Source organism: Oryctolagus cuniculus, chromosome 12 (assembly GCF_964237555.1).
Source record: "Oryctolagus cuniculus chromosome 12, mOryCun1.1, whole genome shotgun sequence".
Taxonomy (NCBI): Eukaryota; Metazoa; Chordata; class Mammalia; order Lagomorpha; family Leporidae; genus Oryctolagus; species Oryctolagus cuniculus.
Window position 1 is genome coordinate 23,696,176 of NC_091443.1, and position 24,505 is coordinate 23,720,680.

Sequence of the window (24,505 nt, forward strand, 5' to 3'; positions counted from 1 at the left end):
TTTCTCAAAGACACGAGTTTTTGAAAATTCACAGATTAACTTATGAAATTCCTTATGTTACTATTATTAAAGCATGAGAAATACATTAAAATGATATTACCAAGTTACAAGTTTCATTGTATTTTTTAGGTGCTTGACTTTATATTTTAGTAATAGGAAAAAGTAGTTGGGCAGATTTAAACTTACCAATATCTTATTTATGTAACTTATTTAAAATGCTAAAATATGATACTTAGTAAAGTTATGTAGTTAGATTTAGGCGTTAGTATTAGTCAGAAAGCACAAATAGCTGTACAGTCATTGCCAAGCTGAATCTCATCTTGAAACGACAGTTATTTCTGGATTTTATTAATGATGGATGGAACTCAGAGGACCAGAAAACCTGAGAGATGCTCAGCGTGAGGTAATAGCTCACTGATTCACAGCCTGACACACTGACGCGTGCGGTGCACTTCATTGTAAATCCTAGTGGACACCAGTTTTGGCATTGAAGAAGTGCTCAGCAATAGCTCTGATCAGAATGTGGAGCACGCTGAGGATGCGGTGCGGGGCGGGGCGGGAGTGGGCCGCTCTGCCCTGTAGAATTTGGCAGTGCCTCGCATGAACAAAGGTCGTGACGGAGAGAAGGGTGGATAACTGGATAATCTGAAATGTCTATGCACCTAAGGAGTCTTCCTAGTTTATAATTATATATGTTAGCTTAGGGGCTAAGTGGCACAGTTAGACCCGAGTTTCAGAAAGGTAACTGGCAGTATAGTGGGGGAGAGGAAGGTGAAGACATGAAGAAAAGACTAGAAAAGTCCTGTCAGTTAGCAGTTCAATGTAATTTGGTTCAATGGTGAATATTTCTTAGGGGCCTACTTCCGTGCCCGAACCTAGGCATGCTGGATAACCCCTGACCTTGAGGAGCTTGTGATTTAATAGGGGAGAGAACTATATCTGATCATTTCAGAACAGAGGTGATAGTCCTAATAGAGAGACACTGCAGACAGCTCACTGTGAGAGCACAGAAGGGTGAGCAAGAGAGGATAGCTGGAAGAAGCTCCACTCCCGGTGACAGTGAGGGCATGAACCATTTGTGTTCCTCTTGGGACAAGCCTGGACTCAGTTCAGCTGGTGTATTGGAACCACAGAGTGATTAAGGATCATTTCAAGTATTTTGGGATAATTTCTTCAGCCTAAATCATTAGCTTTCATAGATAGCATTTATGTTTGCATTATTGACATCTCACTGTTATATATACTGTATGCATCTATGAGAAAGGACCATCGTGGCTAAACAACAGTCCTGTATTAATCTAATGTAGGCACAACAAACATGGTGAACTCACTACTTTATATGGTCTGCCACTGTGTATTTTTTTTAAGAGGGATTTATTTGGAAAGTGGAGCAACAGAGAATGAGGGAGATACAGAGAGATCTTCCTGTCTCTGCTGGTTCCCACTTCAAATGCCCGTAACAGCCAGGGCTGTACTAGTCCTAAGCCAGGAGCCCAGAACTACATCTGGGTCTCCCATGTGGGTGGCAGGGACCCAGCCACTTGGGCTATCTTCTGTTACTTTCCCAGACTCATTAGTAGGGAACTGGCTAGGAAGCAGAGCAACTGGGACTTGAAATGGCTCTTGGATATGGGATGCAGGCATAACGTCCCTGTAACGTTCACCCTGTCACTGTTTTGTCAATGCCTTTTTGGACTAAACAGGAAGAAAAATCAGTTTTCTTCTTCAGTTCATTCCCAGACCTGGTTCAGGTTGTACTCTGTGGCCTAGGAGGAGACAGAGAAGATTTAAGGTCTTCCTATCCTTGGTACTTTAGAAATAACATCCTTAATTTGTCTAGAGAAGATGTAAATGAAAAGATGATCTGCCCATAGAGGCTTGAATCTCTCTACAAACTGAAAGGCCCATCATTCATTCCCTTTACAATGAATCAAAACAAGGTTCTTTCAGTCCCGTTATTCATTGGCCAATGTGGAAAAGAATAACAATACCCAGTGTTAGTTTAGGAAGAAGAAATAAGCACCCTGGTGGTTAAGTCTTTTTGGAGATAAATTTGGCAGATGTATCCAAAAAAATTGTAGAGGTACATACCCTTTGTGCTAGCAAAGCTATCAATTCTGCTGAAATTAATCTATACTAAATATGGCATTTTAAAAAATTTATTTGACAGAGTTAGTGAGAGAGAAAGACAGAGAGAAAGGTCTTCCTTCCATTGGTTCACCCCCTAAATGGCCGCTACTGCCGGAACTATGCCGATTCAAAGCCAGGAGCCAGGTGCCTCCTCCTGGTCTCCCATGTGGGTGCAGGGCCCAAGCACTTGGGCCATCCTCCACTGCCTTCCCGGGCCACAACAGAGAGCTAGACTGGAAGAGGAGCTGCCGGGACAGAATCCGGCGCCCCAACTGGGACTAGAACCCGGTTCCCATATGGGATGCTGGCACCATAGGTGGGAGGACTAACCAAGTGAGCCACGGTGCCGGCCCTGATATGATGTTTTTTTATTGTTTGAAAAAAGTTGAATCCATTTAAATGTCTGGCCATACAAAAACAATATACACTGATCTAGTTTGAAGTCTGGAAGAAGACACAATAAAGTGATTTTCTGGCTTCCTGCTAATGCAGACCCTGGAGGGGGCAGAGATGGCTGTGGTAGTTGGGTTCCTACCCCTCACTGGGAGACCTGGACTGAGCTCCTAGCTCTTGACTCCTGACATAGGCCCTTGGCCAGGGACTATTATTGGCATTTGAGCAGTGAACCAATAGATGAGAGTGTGTGCTCTCTATCTTTCTCTCTCACTCCTCCTTTCAAATAAATAAATGAAAATTTTAGAGATGATTGAAAGATAGGAACAGGCAATTCCCCGAGTATCTTCTCATAACTGAAAACCACAAATGCTCCCATGGACTCCTGGAGTCAGATGAAGAGGACAGAGGTGCTCACAGAAACACGTGCTTAGTCCATCTCCTAGTGATCAAATATGGGACAATTTGAATATCAGAAGGAATAACATGAAGTGCCTCTTTACATTTCCATTCTGTAATAATTGATCAGAAAGCCGTAGAATAATTCATTGAATTTTTATTTACTCTTAAGAAATTATATAAAAACTGCCTGACTATTCTCAGTTTAAAAAAATGTGTTAACTTCAAAGGTTTGTTTTATGAATTTCTCATAAATCATAGAAATTCAAAGTCCTGAATTGGGAGATAGAATAAATGTTGTCTAAAAGCATTCTGTTTTCTTGTTCAGGATGAAGTTCCTGATGGAATTAAATCTGCGAGCTACAAGGTATGCATGTGCACCCTACACTTGGTTTCCCCTGTAATTAACACCCGACATGAGCATAGTGCATTTAGTACAGTTAATGCATGCGTGTTGATGCATTATTGCTAATGAAAGTCCATCCTTTATTCACATTGCTTTAACTAATACCTAACGTCCCCTTTCCCTGTCCCAGTGTCCCATCCTGGGTACCTCAGTAGGTTTAGTTGTCACATCTCCCTAGGCTCCTGTTGGCTGTGACAGTTTTCAAGGCTTGGTTTTTAGTAAGGTGTTTTTCAGGAGTACTAATCAGATGTTCTTTAGAATCTGTCTGATGTTCTGATGTTCTCCCCAGTACTGGCCCAGGATGATGTGTGCTGGGGAGGAGGGCCCAAAAAGTCAGTGATGGCATTTGCATCCCTTGTGGCAAGAGCAGCTGCCATAAACAGGGCTGTCTATTACGCCGCTCACCTGACCCAGGTGGTCTTTGTCAGATGTCTTCACTGCCAGCCCTTCTCATGTGGTGTTCTTTGGAAAGAAGTCTGTGCACAGTCCACACCTAGGGAGTGCGGAATCATTCCCCTCCTGGAGAACAGAGTGCATAAATTATCTGGAATTTTCCGGCATTGGGGGTTTGCATCTCCTCCTCTATACTTAGTCATTTATTTATATCACTATGGACTCATGGAAATTTATTTATGCCATAATGCAAAAATAACCAGTAAGAACTTGTTCTTCATTTTCTGACTTTTCTGGATACTAAGAAACAGCTTCTCTCTCAAGGATGCTATACTAGGTGCCTGTTCACCAACTAATTGCACTCGGACAAATGGCTGAGGACAGCTGTCTACTTACAGTCTTGGGAAGTGGCCGGAGAAGTGTTAGGTTCCGCTACCATTGTTGGTCTCTTAGACTTAGCAGTGGTTGGCACAATGGGCTGTGTCAGTATGTGTGAAGCCACAGGCCACCTTTTGATTGGTCAGTGGGAAACCTGTGAAATTGTAGTTACGCTTATGAGAAATGTGAGAAATAGAGGCCTGCATATAGAGAATGGTCTTGCTTAGTGATTTTACCTTTTATTGTGTAGTAAATTCACTCCGTTGGAAACTGACAACTGTGTAATTATTTTTATTATGTGGTAATGCTTTTAAATTTTGCAGTGAATCCTTTTGGCTGAAGTAATTATAAAAAAAGGAAAAAGAAAATACTTGTTTCATGAAAAGTAAAGTGTTGAATTTTGCATTTCTCATGGCAGATGTATTTTTTTTTGGACAGGCAGAGTTAGAGAGAGAGACAGAGAGAAAAGTCTTCCTTCCGTTGGTTCACCCCCCACAAATGGCTGCTACAGCCGGTGCACCATGCTGGTCTGAAGCCAGGAGCCAGGTGCTTCTCCTGGTCTCCCATGGAGTGCAGCCCAAGCACTTGGGCCATCCTCCACTGCACTCCCGGGCCACAGCAGAGAGCTGGCCTGGAAGAGGGACAACCGGGACAGAATCCGACGCCCCGACCGGAACTAGAACCCGGTGTGCCGGTGCCACAGGCGGAGGATTAGCCTAGTGAGCCGTGGCGCCGGCCTCTCATGGCAGGTTTTCTTATTTTATTTTATTTTTTTTTTTATTTTTGACAGGCAGAGTGGACAGTGAGAGAGAGAGACAGAGAGAAAGGTCTTCCTTTGTCATGGCAGGTTTTATGATGTGTAACTTGTACAGAAGATCATCATTTCCTGTGCTTCAGGGACATAGAAATCTCACTGACCACAGGGAAAACATAACATCCCCGTCTGCTGGCAAAGCCCGAGTGTCTGCGTTGTAGGCTACCTGTTATCCTTAGACTGTGTCCAAAGACAGGAATTTAGTATATGCAGCTGCAGAATACATTTACTTAGTGGTCTGGGACATGTGATTATTCATTTGGACTAATTGCTCAAAAATTTTCCCAGTATTTTATTATGAAAAAATTTAAACATATACAAGAGGTGGAGGAATTTTCCTGTGGATACCGTGATGCTTGTCACTTAGATTCTACCATTAACGTTATTAAATAATAATTATTTTTTTTAAGATTTATTTATTTACTTGAATGAATTACACAGAGGGAGAGAGAAAGAGAGAGAGGTAGGTCTTCCATCCGCTGGTTCACTCGCCAGTTGGCCCCAATGGCTGGAGCTGTGCCAATCCAGAGCTAGGAGCCAGGAGCTTCTTCCGGGTCTCCCACGTGGGTGCAGGGGCCCAAGGACTTGGGCCATCTTCCACTGCTATCCCAGGCCATAGCAGAGAGCTGGATTGAAAGTGGAGCAGCTGGGACTCGAACTGGCGCCCAAATGGGATTCTGGCACTGAAGACGGGAACTTTACCTGCTACGCTACAATGCCGGCCCCCACCATTAACATTTTGATAAACTTTTTACCATATATTTGGCTATCTGTTCATCCTTCTAGCCATCCATCAGAATATCTTATTTTTGGATGCATTTCAAAGTATATTCAGACATCAATACACATCTTCCTAAATACATGTCATTAACTGGGTGAATATACATAAGTATGTCATTAACTGGAGTCCAATATTTGTGTACATCTAGTTTTTATAAAATCACACAGTGAAAAGCATAACTATTAACTGTGCATTTTCTGAATGCTGACAGATGCATATCTGTACCTGCTCATTTTGATTCCACGTTTTCTTCCATACACAGAGCGTGAAGTCATTGCTAGAACTTTTTGGTTCCAGAGGCAGAACAACTTTGTACATAGTTCAACGATGTCATCACAAACTGTGTCAAAGATAAATAATTTCAACAGAAGATTTTAAAAAAATTGTCCTGACGGACCGAGTAAAGCATTGGGAAGGGCCTTATGTTGAAGGAAAGCACTTATAATTATCGTGAATGCCAGTATAAATTCAGTCTAAGTTCAAATTTGAAGACAAAATACTTGCTTTGTGGTGACAATACGCTTATACAATGTCCTTGGTAGAAACAGTATCTGTACTAAATCAAGAAATTTGTAGACCAGAGATATATTTGTAATTAAGGTACATAAATTATTCATTGTTGTGTCCAAACAAACTATGACATTTTACCAATTAACATAGAAGCCATATTGTCAAAATCTAGGTATTATTTACGTAATGAACATGAAAAAATTTTTTAAAATTTATTTATTTAAAATGCAGAATTACTGAGAGAGAAGGAGAGACACATAGAGAGAGCTTCCATCCCTTCCCAAATGCCTGCACCAGCCAGGGCTGGGCCAGCCAAAGCCAGGAGCTTTATCTGGTCTCCCACATGGGTGGCAGGGCCCAAGTATTTGGACCAGTTTCTGCTGCTTTTCCAGGTGCGTTATCTGGGAACTGGATTGGTGGAAAATGCTTAGTATGAAAAAACTATGCATGGATTTAAAATTTTTTGTATCAAAATAAACATATTTGAATTACATTTTTTCTATAAACTATTTAGCAGCTTTTTAAATTTTTTTTTTTTTTTTTTTGAGAGGCAGATACACAGGGGGAAGTCCCATCTACTGGTTTCTTCCCCCAGGACTCATAATGGCCCTGGTTGGGGCCAAAGCCAGTGGTGGAACTCAGTCCAGACTTCCTACGTGGCTGTCAGGAGTCCAGTCCCCTGAGCTGTCACTTCTGCCTCCCAGTGCACATGAGCAGGAAGCTGCAGTCAGGAACAGAAGTTGCTGTCAAATCAGAGCACTCTGATGTGCGACCTGGGCACCTTAACAGTGTCTTAATTTCGAGGCCAAATGCCTGCCCCTTCTGTGGACTTTTTAAAGTGCTCTTTTTTTTTTTTTTTAAGGTTTATTTATTTGAGAGGCAGAGAGGTCTTCCATCCACTGGTTCACTCCCCAAATGGGTGCGGTGGCTGGAACTGGGCCATTCTGAAGCCAGGAGCCAGGAGCTTCTTCCAGGTTTCATATGTAGGTACAGGGGCCCAAGGACTCTGGCCATCTTCCACTGCTTTCTCAGGCTGTTGGAGGAACAGCTAGGACAGGAACTGGCGCCCTTATAGGATACTGGCGCCTCAGGCGTCGACTTAAGCTACTACGCCCCAGTGCTGGCCCCCTAAAGTACTCTTGGATTGCATAAAACAACACAGGGGTCTCCCAGAGGTTTTGGCCAGTTTTAAATGAATTAACCCTCTACATTTTCATTACAATTTTTTCAAAATGAGTGGAACATTTTTATTCAAATTATCAATGAATAGAATACATAAAGAAAAAACCTAAATTTCAACTTTTAAAGGTTTAGAAAATTACAGTTATTATAATAAAACTTGTAAACAAAGACCTTGATATTTGTTCCTACAAAAACTAGGGAGGAATTGAGCACGTTAAATGAGGAAAGCTCTAATCAGTTGGACAAGAGCTAAGGAAGGCAAGGATGCATGTAAATGCAATAGGTTTATGATCTGATTATAATGTAGTTTTGTTTGTACCTCTGTGGTTACCTGTATTCTATAACATCCAGTTTATTTGAAAATAATACTGACAGATGGTTAGTTCAAGTTGATTAACCATAAAACGAAGAGGACTGTGTACAATTTTATGAAAAATTAAAAATAAGAACATATTGAGATGAGCATATCTCATTTTGAAGTGCTTGGTGTGAGTTTTGGTTACTCAGCTTCCTTTTTTTTTTTTTTTTTTTTTTAAAGGCATAGAGGGAGAGACAGAGAGAAAGAGATTGTTTATTCACTGGTGCAGGTTCACTCCCCACATGGCCCCAATAGCCGGAGCTGTGCCGGGCTGAAGCCAGGAACCAGGAGCTTCTTCCAGATCTCCCAATGAGAGTGCAGGGGCCCAAGCAATTGGGCTGCTTCCCACTGTTCTCCCAGGCCATCAACAGGGAGCTGAATTGGAAGTGGAGCAGCCAGATCTCAAACTGGTGCCCACGTGGGATGCAGGCAGTGCCTTAACCCACTATGCCACAGCATTGGCCACTTTGTTCTTTTCACATAGGTATTTTTACGTGGTGTTTTTTTTTTTTTTTTTAAAGATTTATTTATCTATTTGAAAGGAAGAACTACAGAGAGGTGGGGGGGGGGGCGGAAAGGAGGGAGGAAGAGAGAGAGACCGACCTTCCATCTGCTGGTTCACTCCCGAAATGACCGTGATGGCTAGAACTGAGCCCATCTGGAGCCAGGAGCCTGGAACCAGGAGCTTCTTCCAGGTCTCTTATGTGGGTGCAGGGGCCCAAGGACTTAGGCCATCTGCTGCTGCTTTTTCAGGCCACAGTAGAAAGCTGGATCGGAAGTGGAGCAGCCGGTACTCGAACAGGCACCCATATGGGATTCCAGCATTGCAGGTGGCGACTTGGCCAACTCTGCCACAGCACCGGTCCTTTTTATTTTGAAATAATTTCCAACTTAGAAAATTTGCTGGATTAGTATAAAGCATTTCTGTATATTCATTCTGCAGATTGACTAGTTTTTCATATTTTGCCACATTTTTAAATTGTACTTTTTGTATATACAAATTATTTCCTGAACCATTTGATTGTAGGTTGAACACATCATATCCTTCTATCCTTTGAACCTAATTATGTATGAAAACCTTATTTTAAACAATAATTTTTGAATTGAACTAATAATTATAATAAAACAAGGTTATCATTCAGTAAAGAGAATTTCAAAAAATTATCTCAGTAATTTTAGAGGTCAGTAATTTTAGTGTCCAGTCTGGACAGTAATTTGCATGGTCATCTCACCAACGAGGCCATGAAAGGGACTCCGTGAGCATCTGTTGAGTGAGTATGTGTCCTCCTGATCACATTGTCGACTTGGCAGCTGTGCTGTGGTGAGGAGTGATGCGTGAAGAAGTCCCAGGAGCTGGTCAGGCCAAGTAGAAAAGATGTGGGTACCTCAGGGTGTTTGTGGGACGATAGAGCTCAAAGATAAATTTTTGTGCAAAAATTTTTGAAGCCAGGCACAGAAAGAGCCTCCAGTAATTTCTTTTTTTTTAATTTTTTTTAATTTATTTATTTGAAAGTTAGAGTTACACAAAAGAGGAGAGGCAGAGAGAGAGAGAGAGGAGAGAAAGAATGGGAGGGAGGGAGGTCTTCCATCTGCTGATTCACTCCCCAATTGGCCTCAACGGCTGGAGCTGCGCCAATCTGAAGCCAGGAGCTTCCCCCAGGTCTCTCCCGCGGGTGCAGGGGCCCAAGGACTTGGGCCATCGTCCACTGCTTTCCCAGGCCACAGCAGAGAGCTGGATTGGAAGTGGAGCAGCGGGGCCCTGAACTGGCACCCATATAGGATACTGGTGCTTCAGGCCAGGGCATTAACCTGCTGCGCCACAGCCCTGGCCCCCTCCAGTAATTTCTAAAGTAATTTTTAAAAGTTTAGAATACAGTAGCCACATTCTGTGTGTCCCCTTCATTGCAGTATTCTGAAGAAGCGAATAATCTCATTGAGGAGTGTGAGCAGGCTGAGCGGCTCGGAGCAGTGGATGAATCCCTGAGGTTTGGTCTTTTTCTTTTTGCAGCAGTGTTTTATACCTCTTTTCATGCCGTGCATAAACTTTAACAACGAGTAACATTATTTTGTTTGTTTGTTTGTTTGAAGTGAAGAGACGCAGAAGGCTGTTCTTCAGTGGACCAAGCATGATGACTCTTCAGACAACTTCTGTGAAGCTGATGGTACAACATTTTTATTGTGTGCATTGCTTCAAATTCCACCTAAGAAAAATACTTCGAAAATTTATTTACATTTTTGTTTATTTGAAAAGGCAGAGAGAGAGAGAGAGAGGAAGATGTCCTCTATCAGCTGGTTCTCTCTCCAGATGCCTGCAACAGCTAGGTTTGGGCCAGGCGAAGCCAAGAGCCCCGAAATCAACCCTGGTGTCCCCAGTGCAAGTCAGGGACCCGAGTACTTGAGCCATCACCTGCTCCTCCCAGGGTTGACACTAGTAGAAAATTGGAGTTGGAGTTGGCACTGGGATTCCTACCCAGGCACTGTGATGTGCAGTACAGGTGATCCAAGCAATATCTTAACTGCTGCACTAAATGTCCTCCACTAAAACCATCCTTTTAAAAACAGTGTATAACAGATTAGTGGTGCCTCAAAAAGCTAAACACAGAATTATTCTTTGATATAATAGTTCCCTACTCAGAAGAATTGAAACAGGGACTCAGACAGATAATGGTATACCAGTGTTCATTGCAGCATAATTCACAATAGTCAAAATGTAGAAATAACTCATGCGTCCATTACAAGATGAATAGAGAAACAAGATGTGGTCTATACACATAAGGGGACTTCGAGAAGTTTGCAAAAAATTTGAATTATTTAAAAAAATTTTAAAATTACTTATTTAAAAAGCAGCAGAGCATAGAGACTGATATAGAGAGCTCTTCCATCATTTTTTTAAAAACAGATTTATTTATTTATTTGAAAGGCAGATTTACAGAGAAAGAAAAGGGAGAGACATCTTCCATCTGCTGGTTCACACCCCAAATGGCCTCAATGACTGGAGCTGGGCTGATCTGAAGCCAGGAGCCAGGAGTTTCTTCCAGGTCTCCTATGTGGGTGCAGGGGCCCAAGTACTTAGGCCATCTTCCATTGTTTTCCCAGGCACATTAGCAGGGAGCAGCATTGGAAGTAGAATAGCCAGGACTCCAACCAGCACCCATATGGGATGCCGGCGCTGCAGATGGTGGCTTAACCTGCTGTGCCATAGCGCCGGCCCCTCCCAAATTCACTCCCCAAATGTCTGCAACAGCCTGGATTGGGTCAGGCCAAAGGCAGGAGCAAGGAACTCAGTCTGGGTCTCCCACCTGAGTGGCAGGGATCCAACTAATTGGGCCATCATGTGTCACCTACCAGGGTGTGCATTAGTAGGAAGCAGGGATTGAGAGTGGAGCTGAGACTTAAACTCAGCAACTCAGCACTGTTATAGAGGATTGGATATCCCAATAACTGCTATGCCAACTGCCTGCCCCACACATTATATTTTAATTCTGTTTTTTCCATAAGGCTTTGAAGGCCCTTTGTGCAATGGAATGCTTTTCAGTCACTTAAAGGGAATGAAGTTCAAACACATACTAAATGGAAAAGGCAGTCAGAGAAGGACAAGTATTGTATGAGTTCATTTACAGGAAATGCCTACAATAGACAAATTGGTAGAGACAGAAAAGTCGATTAGGGGTTACAGAGGTGAGAATGGGGATAGGAAATTCATTGCTAAATGGGAACATAGTTCTTCTGGGATGATAGTGATGGTTTCATAATATTGCAAATTAATGACACTTAAGTGTGGTGAAACTGGTAAATTTTATTATATTTTACCACAGCATAAGAATATTTAAAAAGAGAACTCAGTTTCAGAAAAATTTACCTGTGACTTACAGTTCTGAATATCTGGTAGTTTATGTGTAATTCATTTTGTCTCCCTATCTATGCATTTTGCATATTTAAAAGCACATATAAATGCATTTAAAATGTAGAAATTACAAACAAATCTGCCTGTGTTGCAGTGCTGTTGGGCTGTGTTTTTCCTCGGTAGCGGGCTCTGGCGCTGTTGTTGGAGGAGAGCACATTGAACTTGAGTCAGTCCGTGACATCTGAAGCTCAGCCAAAGTGCTGGTGCTGTTCAGATCCAGGAGCTCTGACACCCATTAGAACTCTTTGATCACGGCTTATGGATTCGCTCACTCTGCTTTCTCTGATATCTCCTATTTTCTAAGTTGCATTCTTATCCTCTTAATTGGCTAAAAACATCAAATCAAATTGAATTTTGCAGGTTCCTTTGCAGTGGATTAATGGCCTTTAAAAACTACTAAAAAGAATGATAATTTAAATATAAGTGAAAAATGAAGCCTTCAATTCCCATAAAAGAGAAAGAAAAAAGAAAAGTATATTTAATTTGTGGCTTTTTTTTTTTTTTGAAAAAGAGCTTCCTTTAATAGAAAATATTAACTTTTTTTTTTTTGGCACCTAAGTATCTGTAATCCCCATTTCTAATTCCAAACTCCCAGAGCTCTGTAAGATGAACATTTTCACCCCATGGGAATGGGAAATGTTGATGTGTGGGTTAGAGGTCGCTGCCGCCCCTCCCGCAGCAGCGCTCAGGGTATGGCCTGTGCTCTGTTGCCTTGGTAACACCTGTAAAGGTCTCAATTCCAAAGCCCATTCGGTCCCAGGGTGCTGGGTCAGGGGTTGTAGACACCGCCAAGATTTACAGCTACAATGGGAAGGAGATACAGTGTTCCTCCAGCCCTCTTACTTGGCCAGTTTTGCCATAGATTTTTTTTTTTTTTTGGCTCTAAACATTGTTGTGTAAGACATAAGACAGAACTGAATTTATAGAATACAGCAAATATCTCTAGGCCTGCAGTTGTTACGAGAAGGATGGTAATATTTTAGTTGCCTGGGCAGGTGTCTGGCCTAGCAGTAGTGTTCCGTGTCCAAGTACTTGGGTTTGATCCCGGCTCTGGTTCCTGACTCCAGCTTCCTGCTAGTGTACACGCTGGGAGGCAGCTGGGATGGCTAAGGAGTTGGTCCCTGCCACCTACATAGGGGACCTGGACTAAGCTTGTAGCTCTCAGTTGCAGCCTGGCCCAACTCCAGCCATTTTGGACATTTGGGAAGTAAACCAGTCAGTGAGAACTGTCTGTCTCTCTGCCTTTCAAATGAGCGCATACAATTAAAAAAATCAAGGGCCGGCGCTGTGGCTCACTTGGTTAGTCCTACACCTGCGGTACCAGCATCCCATGTGGGCGCCGGGTTCTAGTCCTGATTGCTCCTCTTCCAGGCCAGCTCTCTGCTGTGGCCCGGGAGGGCAGTGGAGGATGGCCCAAGTGCTTGGGCCCTGCACCCGCATGGGAGAGCAGGAGAAGCACCTGGCTCCTGGCTTTGGATTGGCGCCGCTCGCCGGCTGAAGCAGCCATTTGGGGGGTGAACCAACGGAAGGAAGACCTTTCTATCTGTCTCTCTCTCTCTCTCCCTGTCTAACTCTGCCTGTCAAATAAAAAAAAAAAATCAAAACAAAACCTTTAATTTTCATTCCTTTTGAGACTATAATGTGTAGCACTGAGTGAGAATCAGGATTCCCCTCTTACATGATAGTTAAGTGAGCATCACGTTCCCATCTGTGTGTTTCTGCTACCTAACGGGTGTGGATGTTTTCATAAGGACTGCTTTATAGGGAAATACGTATGCATGTAACAGAGGTAAAGTGCAGAGGGTATTTTATAAAACCTAACTAGAAATTGTGCTTTTGTCTGGTGGCAAAATAGGGTTACAGTAACATTTTTGTTTTTATTAAGTTGAAGGGAGATGAAGAGTGTTTGCCCTAAGTGAAATTATGAGGCAATGAATGTTTATCTCTAATTAGGTAAAAATCTGGTCATTTCTTGATGGGTTTGTGTTTTAAGGTCTTGGATACTGAGCATTATTTATATATTTTAAAATTCAGAGGTTTTTTTTTTTTTTTTTAAAGGAATGTGTTATAATTTGCTATACTGTGGCAGTTGCCTTTGGTATTAACTGTAAGGAACAGAATTATCCCTTCCTGAATTAGGTGATTCCCTGCTGATTTGCTTTCTAAGTTCTTGTATTGACTTTCTCAAGTTTATTTCATTGCCACTTCCGCATTTAACGTCCGTCATGTGTAGCTGTCCTCAGTGTGCTGCTTCCGAAAGCAGCCCTCTTCCTAGCTTATGCTTCTGAGAGGTGAGCTGAGATACAAGTAACCCAGCTTCTTTTTTTTTTTTTTTTTTTTTTTTTTTTTGCTCCTTATTCCCCTTGAAAGCTTGATAGAGTTTATTAGATGCACCTTGGTCACCCCCTTTGTGAATTTTTGTCACCCACTTTGCTTGTTGCAGCTCATTTTTGCCACTTGCTCATTCTTTGTTGGTTTCTATCATTAAGCTTTGTGGGTAGCATGGTACTGATGTACTAAGTAATATCCCAGAGTCCCTGGAGGACTGGGTACCATTGTTTTGTTTTGAAATAATTTTTTTAATTAGAGATTTATTTATTTATTTGAAAGGCAGAGTTACAGAGAGGCAGAGGCAAAGACAGAGAGATCTTCCATCCACTTGTTCACTCCCCAAATGGTTACAGTGGCCAGAGCTGGGGTGATCAGGAGCTTCTTCTGGGTCTCCCACACTGGAGCAGGGGCCCAAGCATCCTCCACTGCTTTCGCAGGCCAAAGCAGAGAGTTGGATTGGAAGTGGAGCAGCTGGGACTCGAACCGTCACCCATATGGGATGTTGCACTGCAGGTGGCGGCTTTACCTGCTACAACACAGCGCTAGCCCTGAAATTCTATTACAGTAGAAATAAGTAGTGGGACCTGGGTTCTTTTTTATTAAGTTTTATTTATCATTTTTCTGAGATAATATTTTAATTTACATTATAATCAAAGGCTTCTTGGCCCCACTAAATAAAGAGTTCAACAAATAAAAAGTGACAGCACTGTAGCCTAGCAGGAAATAGGGGACTGGCTCCTCGCCCACGGTGGCTCCGGAGCCCTGGTTCCTAACTGCCAAGACATTTCTGCACCCAGAGCGTCCGGCAATGTGGCTGTGTTTATTTCTCCTTCTTTTCCTCATTTTCTTTCTCCTGAAAAGTGATTCTAAAATTCCTGCTGCGTTGTTGCAGTCACAGTGCCTGAGAATCAGTGGGATACAGTCTGTGTACCGGCCCTGTCAGGTAACTGAAGAGAAGAAGGACTTAACGAAGCACTTTGTCTTACAGACATACAATCCCCGGATGCTGAGTACGTAGATTTGCTGCTTAATCCTGAGCGCTACACGGGCTATAAGGGACCAGATACTTGGAAGATATGGAATGTCATCTACGAAGAAAACTGCTTCAAGTATGTGTCACCTTCATCTTGGAGTTTCTGTGGCAATGAGTTTTTTAAATAACAAAATTGTAATAATTTAAAATTACAAATCAAGTTTACTTTGTTAGTATTTGGACACAGAAACATAGCTATTCATTAATCCAGTTCTCTGGGGAATCATTTAGGTACAAATTTCAACAAATCTTTCTTTTTTAAAAGACTTGGATTAGCATTAGGTCATTGTGGGAGTACAGTGAGCACTTGACAGATGTCGCTGGGTAGACTGTGGAATCTCATCTAACAGATGGGGAACTGTAGCCTCCGGGGGTTCCCTTCACTTCCCGAGGACAGACGGTCAGCGGCCACACAGGGCAGATTGGAAACTGCTCGCTTTCCCCTTTTTGGTGCTCTGTACTCCTCCTTCCGTGGCTGTAGTTCTATTTGTTGCTTTACACTTGAAGTGGATCTCAGAGAATAACTGGAGCACACACTGGCGTTGTGCTCAGCCCGTCGTGTGCACGTTCTCGGCAGGCCCCGCACTGGCCCTGTGCTGTGGGGCCTCCTGTTTTACAGCTGGAGACTCTGGGACTCAGAGAGGTCAGCTCTCTGTCCTTTCCTCCCTCTCTCCCAGTCACTCTTTCTGCCTCTCTCTACTGTTCTGCCTTTCAAATAAATAGATAAATCTTAAAAAAAAATGATGACCTGGGGCCAGCACTGTGGCACAGCAGGTTACAGCCCTGGCCTGAAGCACCAGCATCCCATATGGGCGCTGGTTCTAATCCTGGCTGCTCCACTTCTGATCCGGCTCTCTGCTGTGGCCTGGGAAACAGTAGAAAATGGCCTAAGTGCTTGGGCCCCTGCACCCATGTGGGAGACCGAAAGAAGCTCCTGGCTTTGGATCGGTGCAGCTCTGATTGTTGTGGCCATCTGGGGAGTGAACCAGCGGATGGAAGACCTCTCTCTCTCTATCTCTGTCTTTCAAATAAATAAATCTTTTAGATTTTCTCCCTCCCTCCCTCCCTCCCTCCCTCCCTCCCTCCCTCCCTCCCTTCCTTCCTTCCTTTCTTTCTTTCTTTCTTTTTTTTAATTTCTTGACAGGCAGAGTGGACAGTGAGAGAGAGAGACAGAGAGAAAGGTCTTCCTTTGCCGTTGGTTCACCCTCCAATGGCCGCCGCGGCTGGCACGCCGCAGCCGGTGCACCGTGCTGATCCGAAGGCAGGAGCCAGGTACTTCTCCTGGTCTCCCATGGGGTGCAGGGCCCAAGCACTTGGGCCATCCTCCACCGCACTCTCGGGCCACAGCAGAGAGCTGGCCTGGAAGAGGGGAACTGGGACAGAATCCGGCGCCCCGACTGGGACTTGAACCCGGTGTGCCGGCGCCGCAAGGCGGAGGATTAGCGTAGTGAGCTGCGGCGCCGGCTGCAAATAAATAAATCTTAAAAAAAAAAAAATGACCTAAGTGGGGTTTTCCATTTTTTAATTTTAGTGCGTCTATTGCGTATTTTCACACTGTTCCATATACGCGCACATGCATATATGTATGTCTAATGTATATAAAAACATCTCAGTGACCTAGAAGAAGAGCTTGACTGATCCTTTCTCTCTCTCTCTCTTTTTTTTTTTTTTTAAAACAAGCCCTTTCTTTTTTTTTTTTAAACTTATTTATTTATTCGACAGGTAGATTACAGACAGTGAGAGAAACAGAAAGGTCTTCTTTCTGTTGGTTTACTCCACAAATGGCTGACACTGCCAGAGCTACGCCGATCCGAAGCTGGGAGCCAGGTGCTTCTTCCTGGTCTTCCATGTGGGTGCAGGGGCCCAAGCACGTGGGCCATCCTCCTCCACTGCCTTCCCGGGCCACAGCAGAGAGCTGAACTGGAAGAGGAGCAACCGGGACTAGAACTCGGTGCCCATATGGGATGCCGGCGCCGCAGGTGGAGGATTAACCTAGTGCGCCACCATGCCAGCCCCCCTTTTTCTCCTTTGCAGAAGTGATTAGAAAATGCCTTGCTAGTCACCACAGTGGGAAAAGATCAGGAGTTATTATCACTAAAACAACAGCCCATGACTTTTCTACAGCAATTCACGAAAACCAGTGTTTTATAATCTCAGTGAAACAATTTTATTTCAGACATAGTCATTAAGCAACTTCCTGAGATAATATCACTTAAGTCATCATATCACGACTGGTAATGTAGTTATGTCTAATATAGTATTTTGAATTCTTTTTCTTCCAGGCCACAGACAATTAAAAGGCCTTTGAATCCTTTGGCTTCTGGTCAAGGTAGGTTGTTTATCTGCATCGTTGTATTGATCAGCCAGTGAACTTTGGCTGGAAAGAGGGGAAGGCAAGATAAATGCCAGGCGTGCTTGCAGTCACATAAGCCATGGTCTTGTTTCCAGGGAAGTTGTGCCTCACAGTGCAAAGATAGTTTTAAAATAGTTATACTTTAGTAGAGAGGATTTTTTTCATGATGAAGTACATGATATTAGAATGTTCTTGCTGAAGATTCACTTATATATTTATTCTTATATTCATTTTTGTAGACACACTACTCTCTGTGTAGTTTTTCAGTTTCTAGTCATCCTCCAGATAAATAGATATCCAAAAGGCTTCTCAGTTTTTTTCCTAAAACTTGAAGTTGCTGCATATATTGGGAGTCTGATTTCAAATTCACATGTCTTTATATAACAGTAACATCTTTCATTTTCTGCTTATGCTCGAGGTCCGGCCCGAATGCTGCCTTTTCCACTAAGCTTTCCTTCATTCTCCTAACCGGAAGTAATCTCTGCCATCTCGCCTCACGCAGTGGTCATGGGCCGTGTTTTGTTTCCCGCCTATGCCTTTTTCCACATGTAGCATTGTTTAATTACTATCTTTGTATCTGTTATCCTACCCTAGTACTTGGTCTCTATGGGCAGCCTTTATCTCTTTTTTTTAAAAAGATTTATTTATTTATTTGAAAGAGTTACACACAGAGATAAGGAGAGGCAGAGAGATAGAGAGATCTTCTATCCGCTGGTTCACCCCCCAGTTAGCCGCAATGGCTGGAGCTGTGCCGATCCAAAGCCAAGAGCCGGGAGCTTCTTCCAGGTCTCCCATGCAGATGCAGGGGCCCAAGAACCTGGGCCATCTTCTACTGCTTTCCCAGGCCAAATCAGAGAGCTGGATTGGAAGTAGAGCAGTCAAGACTCAAACAGGCACCCATATGGGATATCGGCACTGCAGGTGGTGGCTTTACCCACTATGCCACAGCGCTGGCCCCAGCCTTTCTCTCTTAATAACCAGTCTGATATGTAATACATGAAGTGGTGTGTTAGACAAACAGTCAGAGTAAATTGCTCTCCTCCCTGGCTGGGCCTGTCTCCAATAGTGATAACTTGTTAATTCCAGAAACGACAAGTCACCATTTACTGTTGAGGTAGACACTGTGTAGGTACCAGATGGGTGCCGGTTCTAGTCCTGGCTGCTTCTCTTCCGATCCAGCTCTCTGCTATGGCCTGGGAAAGCAGTGGAGGATGGCCCAAGTCCTTGGGTCCCTGCACCCACATGGGAGACCCAGAAGAAGCTCCTGGCTCCTGGCTTCGGATCGGTGCAGCTCCGGCCATTGTGGCCATCTGGGGAGTGAACTAGCAGAAGGAAGAACTCTCTCTTTGTCTCTACCTGTCTCTAACTCTTTCAAATAAATAAAATAAATCTTAAAAAAAAATTTAGAACTCACAAACCCTGCCCGGTCCTCAGTAGGCAGAAGGATTTGTGAATAAATTGTTTCAGTGTATGATTTCAGACTCTGTCCTTTGAAAATATACATCCCTGTTTGTGAATATGTGCTTACTGATAAAATCTTTGATGGGCTTTCAGAACACCTGCAAGGTTTATATTCTTTAAAGTTCATTTAAAAGGGGATGATGTCATGTAGTCAATTAATATAAATTTCCTCTGGGAAAATGATGAGATTACACTATTCCCTAATTGCTGGCACATTTGTCTTTCTTAGATTAGGAAATACCTTTAAACCAAGCTTTTGGGTTTGTTCATAGTCAGATGTGGTGACTCAGTGGAAGCTGTTTGATTTGATATCAGAGCAAATGCAAATTTTTAGGCAAGAGGTGAACTCACATTATGACTTAGTAAATGAATTAACCACCCTCAGTTACCTTATAGATAAATGGGAACAGTTTAAATGTTTATCATTAGGGAATGGGCCAAGTGACTTATGGTATAGTCAGTCACACAGTAGAATATAGCCATAGGAAATTGTGCTGCAAATCTGTATTCATTTAAAGCAAAAGTACATCCAGGAAAGGAAACAGGTATTAAAGCAACATGTATATTTTTTAAAAAACACAATTAATATAATTTCTATATCTATAGAAATTTTATGTATCTATATATATATCTGTATCTAATATAATTTCTATATCTATAGAAATTTCTATATCTATACACAAAGAAAAAGGACTTTTACCAAAGCATAAATGTTGTTTATCTTTGGGCAGGAGAGGTAATGAATAGTTTTTAATTCTGTATGTGTCTTTTTTATTTTTAAACATATTTGCTGTAAGGATATATTAATTTGATAAAAAAGGCATTCAAGAAAAGGGGGCAAAATGAAGAGAATTTTTCAATAGTCATTAGGCAGCTGCACACAAACTGGAGCCTTCTGTGTAATTTAAAACTCACAAATAGTCTTTGAAAATATCGCTGACTCAGGGTAAAACTTAAATGTCAGTCTGGAGATTTCAAAGCAATAATGCAAATTTTTAACAAATTATATCACAGCTTTAGGATGAATAAATGTGGGAAAAGGCTCTGCCAGCTAAATAAGTCCTGAAATAGGAATCCTCTCGGTGACAGACTGGATTTTTCTCTCTCCTTGTCCACATTCACTGTCACGTGGGCTGAACTCCTCTGTGTGCCTCCTTGTGGAGACAGTGCCGCTAACTTGAGTGGTGCTAATTGGTTAGCATCCCCAGACAGAGCTGCGGTCCCAGGCGTCTGACTCTGGCGTTTCATTTGTATGGATAAATAGATGGACCAAAACTAACCATTACGAAAAACCTATTTTTATGAAAGTGTAGCATTATAAAATGGGCAGCTGGAAGGAGTTTATACTAATAAACTTTCTCGTTTTGCTTTTCAGGAAAAAGTAAAGGTAAGTGGAACTTCTGCATCATTATGTTACGTATATGAATGTGCTTACACTTTCACGCATTCATTATGGCCGCGTTTATTTTCTCTTCCCACCTTTGAGACTCAGAAGAACTTCATTTTTATCTCTTGACCTGGAATTCTGGAAGTGAAGGCGTGGGCTGAGGAGGATGGCTGGGGCTGAGGGTGGGCGTTACAGAGAGCTGCTTCGGCCTCTGGCATCCAGCCTCATGCCTTCCCCACTCAGTGTGGCCACTGGGCTCATCCTGCCACCCCAGGCAAGGGAAATAGCTTCCCGGCTCCGTTCCTGGTTGGGGCATGATCAGAGTGCTGAGTCCAGAGTTGCTAACTCCTGGGTGTCGCTACCATTGGCAAGTCTAAGTTAATAGTGGTGCGAAAAATGTCAGCATTTTCTAGGTTTACCTAGCCTTTTTCGAGAGTCTTCTTGCTTCAAGGGTAAGATTAAAATGACTTTAGTTTTTCTTGAGACCATGTGGGTAACAATGGGAGTAGCCTTAGTTTATCCATTAAAAAACTGTTGTCCTCTGCGGTCTGCACTTTGCTTTTCCTCACAATCCTCCATCTTCTGAAAATGGTAATAAGTATTAACAGATTTACATATTTATTTGAAAGGCAGAGTGACAGAGAGACTGAGACAGACAGAGAGATCTTCACTCAATAGGTTCACTCTGCACATGGCTGCAACAGGCAGGTCTGGGCCAATCCAAAGTGAGGAGGCAGTAGCTGCATCCAAGTCTCCCATGTGGGTGGCAGGGGCCCAAGCACTGGGGCCATCTTGAGCTGCTTTCCAGGCACTTTAGCAAGGAGCTGCATAGGAAACTGAATATCTGGGACTTGAACTGGCACTCAGATATGGGATGTCAGTGTCACACGTGGCAGCTTATCCTGTGCATAGTGTGGGACCCCTCTGTTATTTTTATGAATTGCTTTTATATGATGTCTGAATAACAGGATATTGGAGTCTGTTAAGATTGCTATCTTATTGGTGTACTTTATATTACAGTAATTGTAGTAGGTAAATGCTGATTCAGAGCTGTATTGTTTGGGGCTGGCACCGTGGTGCAGTAGGTTAATCCTTTGCTTGTGGTGCCGGCATCCCATATGGGCTCCAGTTCGAGTCCAATCCAGCTCCTCATCCAATCCAGCTCTCTGCTATGGCCTGAGAAAGCCGTAGAAGATGCCCCAAGTGCTTGGGCCCCTGCACCTACATGGGAGAGCAGGAAGAAGCACCTGGCTCCTGGCTTTGGATTGGCACAGCTCCAGCCATTGCAGCCATTTGGAGAGTGAACCAACGGAAGGAAGACCTTTCTCTCTGTCTCTCCCTCTCAATTCTACCCTTAATTCTCCCTCTTAAATAAATAAATATTAAAAAAAGAACTGTATTGTTTGAAGACACATTGTTTAGCAGTAAGATTATTTTTTTTTTTAAATTGATTTTATTTATTTGAAAGGCAAAATGACCGAGAAGGACAGACCTTTCATCTACTGGTTTACTTACTCCCCAGATGACCATAACAACCAGGGGTGGGCCTGGCCAAAGCCAGAAGTCTGGAACTCCATCCAGGTCTCCCATGTGGGTGCAGGGGCCCAAGCACTTGAGCCATCCTCCACTGCTTTCCCAGGCCATTAACATGGAGCTGGATCAGAAGTGGGGCAGCCAGAACTTGAATCTGTCTATACTGATATGGGATGCCAGCATTGTAGGCAATAGCTTAATTCATTAAGCCACAACCCTGCCCCAGTAACGTTATTTTTCCAAAGATGCCTCATATTTGTTACTGGTAGAGGCAGTCTCTTAACTTCTAGTTGTGAGTAACCTTATTCCATCTGGGGCATTGACCTAATTCTCTGCTGTAGCTGGATGAGAGGAGGCTGTCTTGTTTCATTGTCTTCTGAGGACGGCAGCCGGGCTCTTGTCAGCGGAGGAGAGGTCGGTAGCCTCTGTGGGTATCCTTAGAGGATCAGTCTGCTTTGTATGTGTTGATTTTGGCCAGATAGCAAAGGGCTATTCCTGACAGCTGTCATATTGGGTGAGTATTTGATGAGACCACAATCAGATCAAGTGGAGAATAGCTACTTGAAGATTATAAAACTGAACCGAAGACTTCATTGTCAGGCTGTTCCGAGCAGTGTGATCTCCCAGTGCCCCAATTCATGGTCAATAAATTGAAAAATCTTAAATTTTTTTTTAAATAAGGAAAGAAGTCACTTGGAATTCTACCACCCCCAAATAATTAATGTTGATAACTGTGTGTGCTAGCCGCTCTAAGCAGTTAATATGATTTTATTCAGTCCTTCCAGTAATCTGAGGAGGTAAGCATTGTTTTTATCCTCACGCTAAGATGAGGAAAATGAGTCCCAGAGAGAGGCAGCACTTCACCAGAAACTTATGACTGAGATGCACAGCGCACAGGAGTTTATGTTCACAGCAGGCAGTTTTGTTCCAGGGACTGTGTTTGTTTGTTTGTTTGTTTAGATTATTTATTTGAGAGGTAGAATTACAGACAGAGGGACAGAGAGAGAGGTCTTCTATCGCTGGTTCTCCCTCCAGATGCCACAACGGCTGAGCTGGGCCTGATCCAAGTCAGGAGCCAGGAGCTTCTTCCAGGTTTCTCATCTGGGTGCAGGGGCCCAAGCACTTGGGCCATCTTCCACTGCTTTCCCAGGCCATAGCAGAGAGCTGGATTGGAAGTGGAGCAGCCAGGACTTGAACTGGCCCTATGCCACAACACCAGTCCCCGTGGCCTGTGCTGTTGGTTACCATCTCACACTGCTTGTGTGCAAATGTTTTGATGCCTGTTTCTGTCTACCTGTCTGTCTAATTTTGTCTAGCACTTTTCAGCATTATTATCCTATTTTCATCTTTACTAATTCGATAGGGAAAGGGCTATCTCTTCTGTCCTGATTTGCATTTTATAAGTAAGACTGAACAGTTTTTGTCTGTTATTACTATATTTTTTCCTTGTGAATTTTTCTCTATTCATGCTAATTGCTTTATTTTAATGGGTACTTTAAAATTTTAATTTGGTTTATAAGCTTTTTATATTTTTAGGGTTTTATCCCTTTGTCATGTCTGACTCTTGCCCAGCCCTGGCTCTTGTGGTATTTGGGGAATGAACCAGCAGATGAGAGAGCCCTCTCTCTTTCTCGCTCTGTGCTCTTTGTGTCTCACGGCCTCACAAATACATAAATAAAATTTAAAGCAGAAAACCAAAACGAGTTTATTTAGAAAATTGTGAGGCTGGGGCTGCCTAAGGCCATGCTGAGGCCTGAGCAACAGAGCGGGTCACAACTGTCCATACCAGCTGCTTCGCTGCTTTCTTTGGAAAAGCTGCACGTAAGACCTGGGCCTCTAGGTTAGGCAGTCTGGAAACCATCGTTTGTCACAGATTCGCTGTAATGTGTTAAAACTTTTGAAAAACTTTTTGCATTGTTAAAACCTTGTGACTTAATTTTCTTTCAATTTCAGAGAATACTTTTTACAGTTGGCTAGAAGGTAATTGGAAATTTTTAAACACATTTATATGTTACTTTTTTTCAATTTAAAGATACTTGAAATTAATTTTATATTGAAAGATTCACACGGAATTTTATTTCCCAATCACTGCCTTTTTTTAGGCCTGTGTGTAGAAAAAAGAGCATTCTACAGACTGATATCTGGGCTACATGCAAGCATTAATGTGCATTTGAGTGCAAGGTATCTTCTACAAGGTATGTACCATTCACTTTCATTCATTTTATTCTATGCATTTTCATGTATTAACATGTTCTTGGAACTGACGTGCACTGGGAAAGAGCGCCCTGAGTGAGTGGTAGGCATTGAAAGTGCAGTGATGAGAGTGAGCACCCGAGGTACAACGCATGAAGGGTTCAGCACATTCTCAGCTGCCTCCACCTTCTTACAAAGCACTGCTCAAAGCCGTACACATCACTTTGGGAATTTTCTGCTCTTTCGTTGTGGGCATTAACAGAACTCGTAGGAGCGCAGAATGCTACCTATCAGCGGTGTTCTCGCAGAACCCGTGTGTAGTCTGCCTGCCGGCCGCAGGCCTGGAGCTCTGCTGGGGGAGGCGTTTCCTGCTCTCTGGGCTCCGGGGGCACTGTGGCACAGTCAGACCAGGGCTGATCCTCATCAGTAACGTGTCTTCTGGAATTACTGTCTCCTTGTCTTAGACACAGAACACAGGAACTCTGATCTCCGCCAGCATTTCAAACTCAGTGATTTCAGATACTCAGTTTTAAATTGTGTGTTTAGGTTTTATGAATGTTGATGTT

General features: G+C 43.0%; 1 protein-coding gene across 9 annotated transcripts in view; it reads left to right on the top strand.

Annotated features, from left to right (window-relative positions):
* ERO1A (endoplasmic reticulum oxidoreductase 1 alpha) overlaps positions 1-24,505 on the top strand; it is a 50,180-nt gene that overhangs the window by 15,628 nt on the left and 10,047 nt on the right. For 4 of the 9 annotated variants that reach the window (XM_051822854.2, XM_051822858.2, XM_017348299.3 and 1 more), the window contains exons 4-11: positions 3,251-3,289; positions 9,653-9,729; positions 9,833-9,906; positions 14,968-15,088; positions 17,295-17,341; positions 20,202-20,213; positions 23,700-23,726; positions 23,849-23,941. In XM_051822854.2, coding sequence (XP_051678814.1) covers positions 3,251-3,289; positions 9,653-9,729; positions 9,833-9,906; positions 14,968-15,088; positions 17,295-17,341; positions 20,202-20,213; positions 23,700-23,726; positions 23,849-23,941 — 490 coding nt within the window. The remainder of the gene's footprint in view (positions 1-3,250; positions 3,290-9,652; positions 9,730-9,832; positions 9,907-14,967; positions 15,089-17,294; positions 17,342-20,201; positions 20,214-23,699; positions 23,727-23,848; positions 23,942-24,505) is intronic. The other 5 variants (XM_051822859.2, XM_051822853.2, XM_051822857.2 and 2 more) reach the window with 2 other exon arrangements.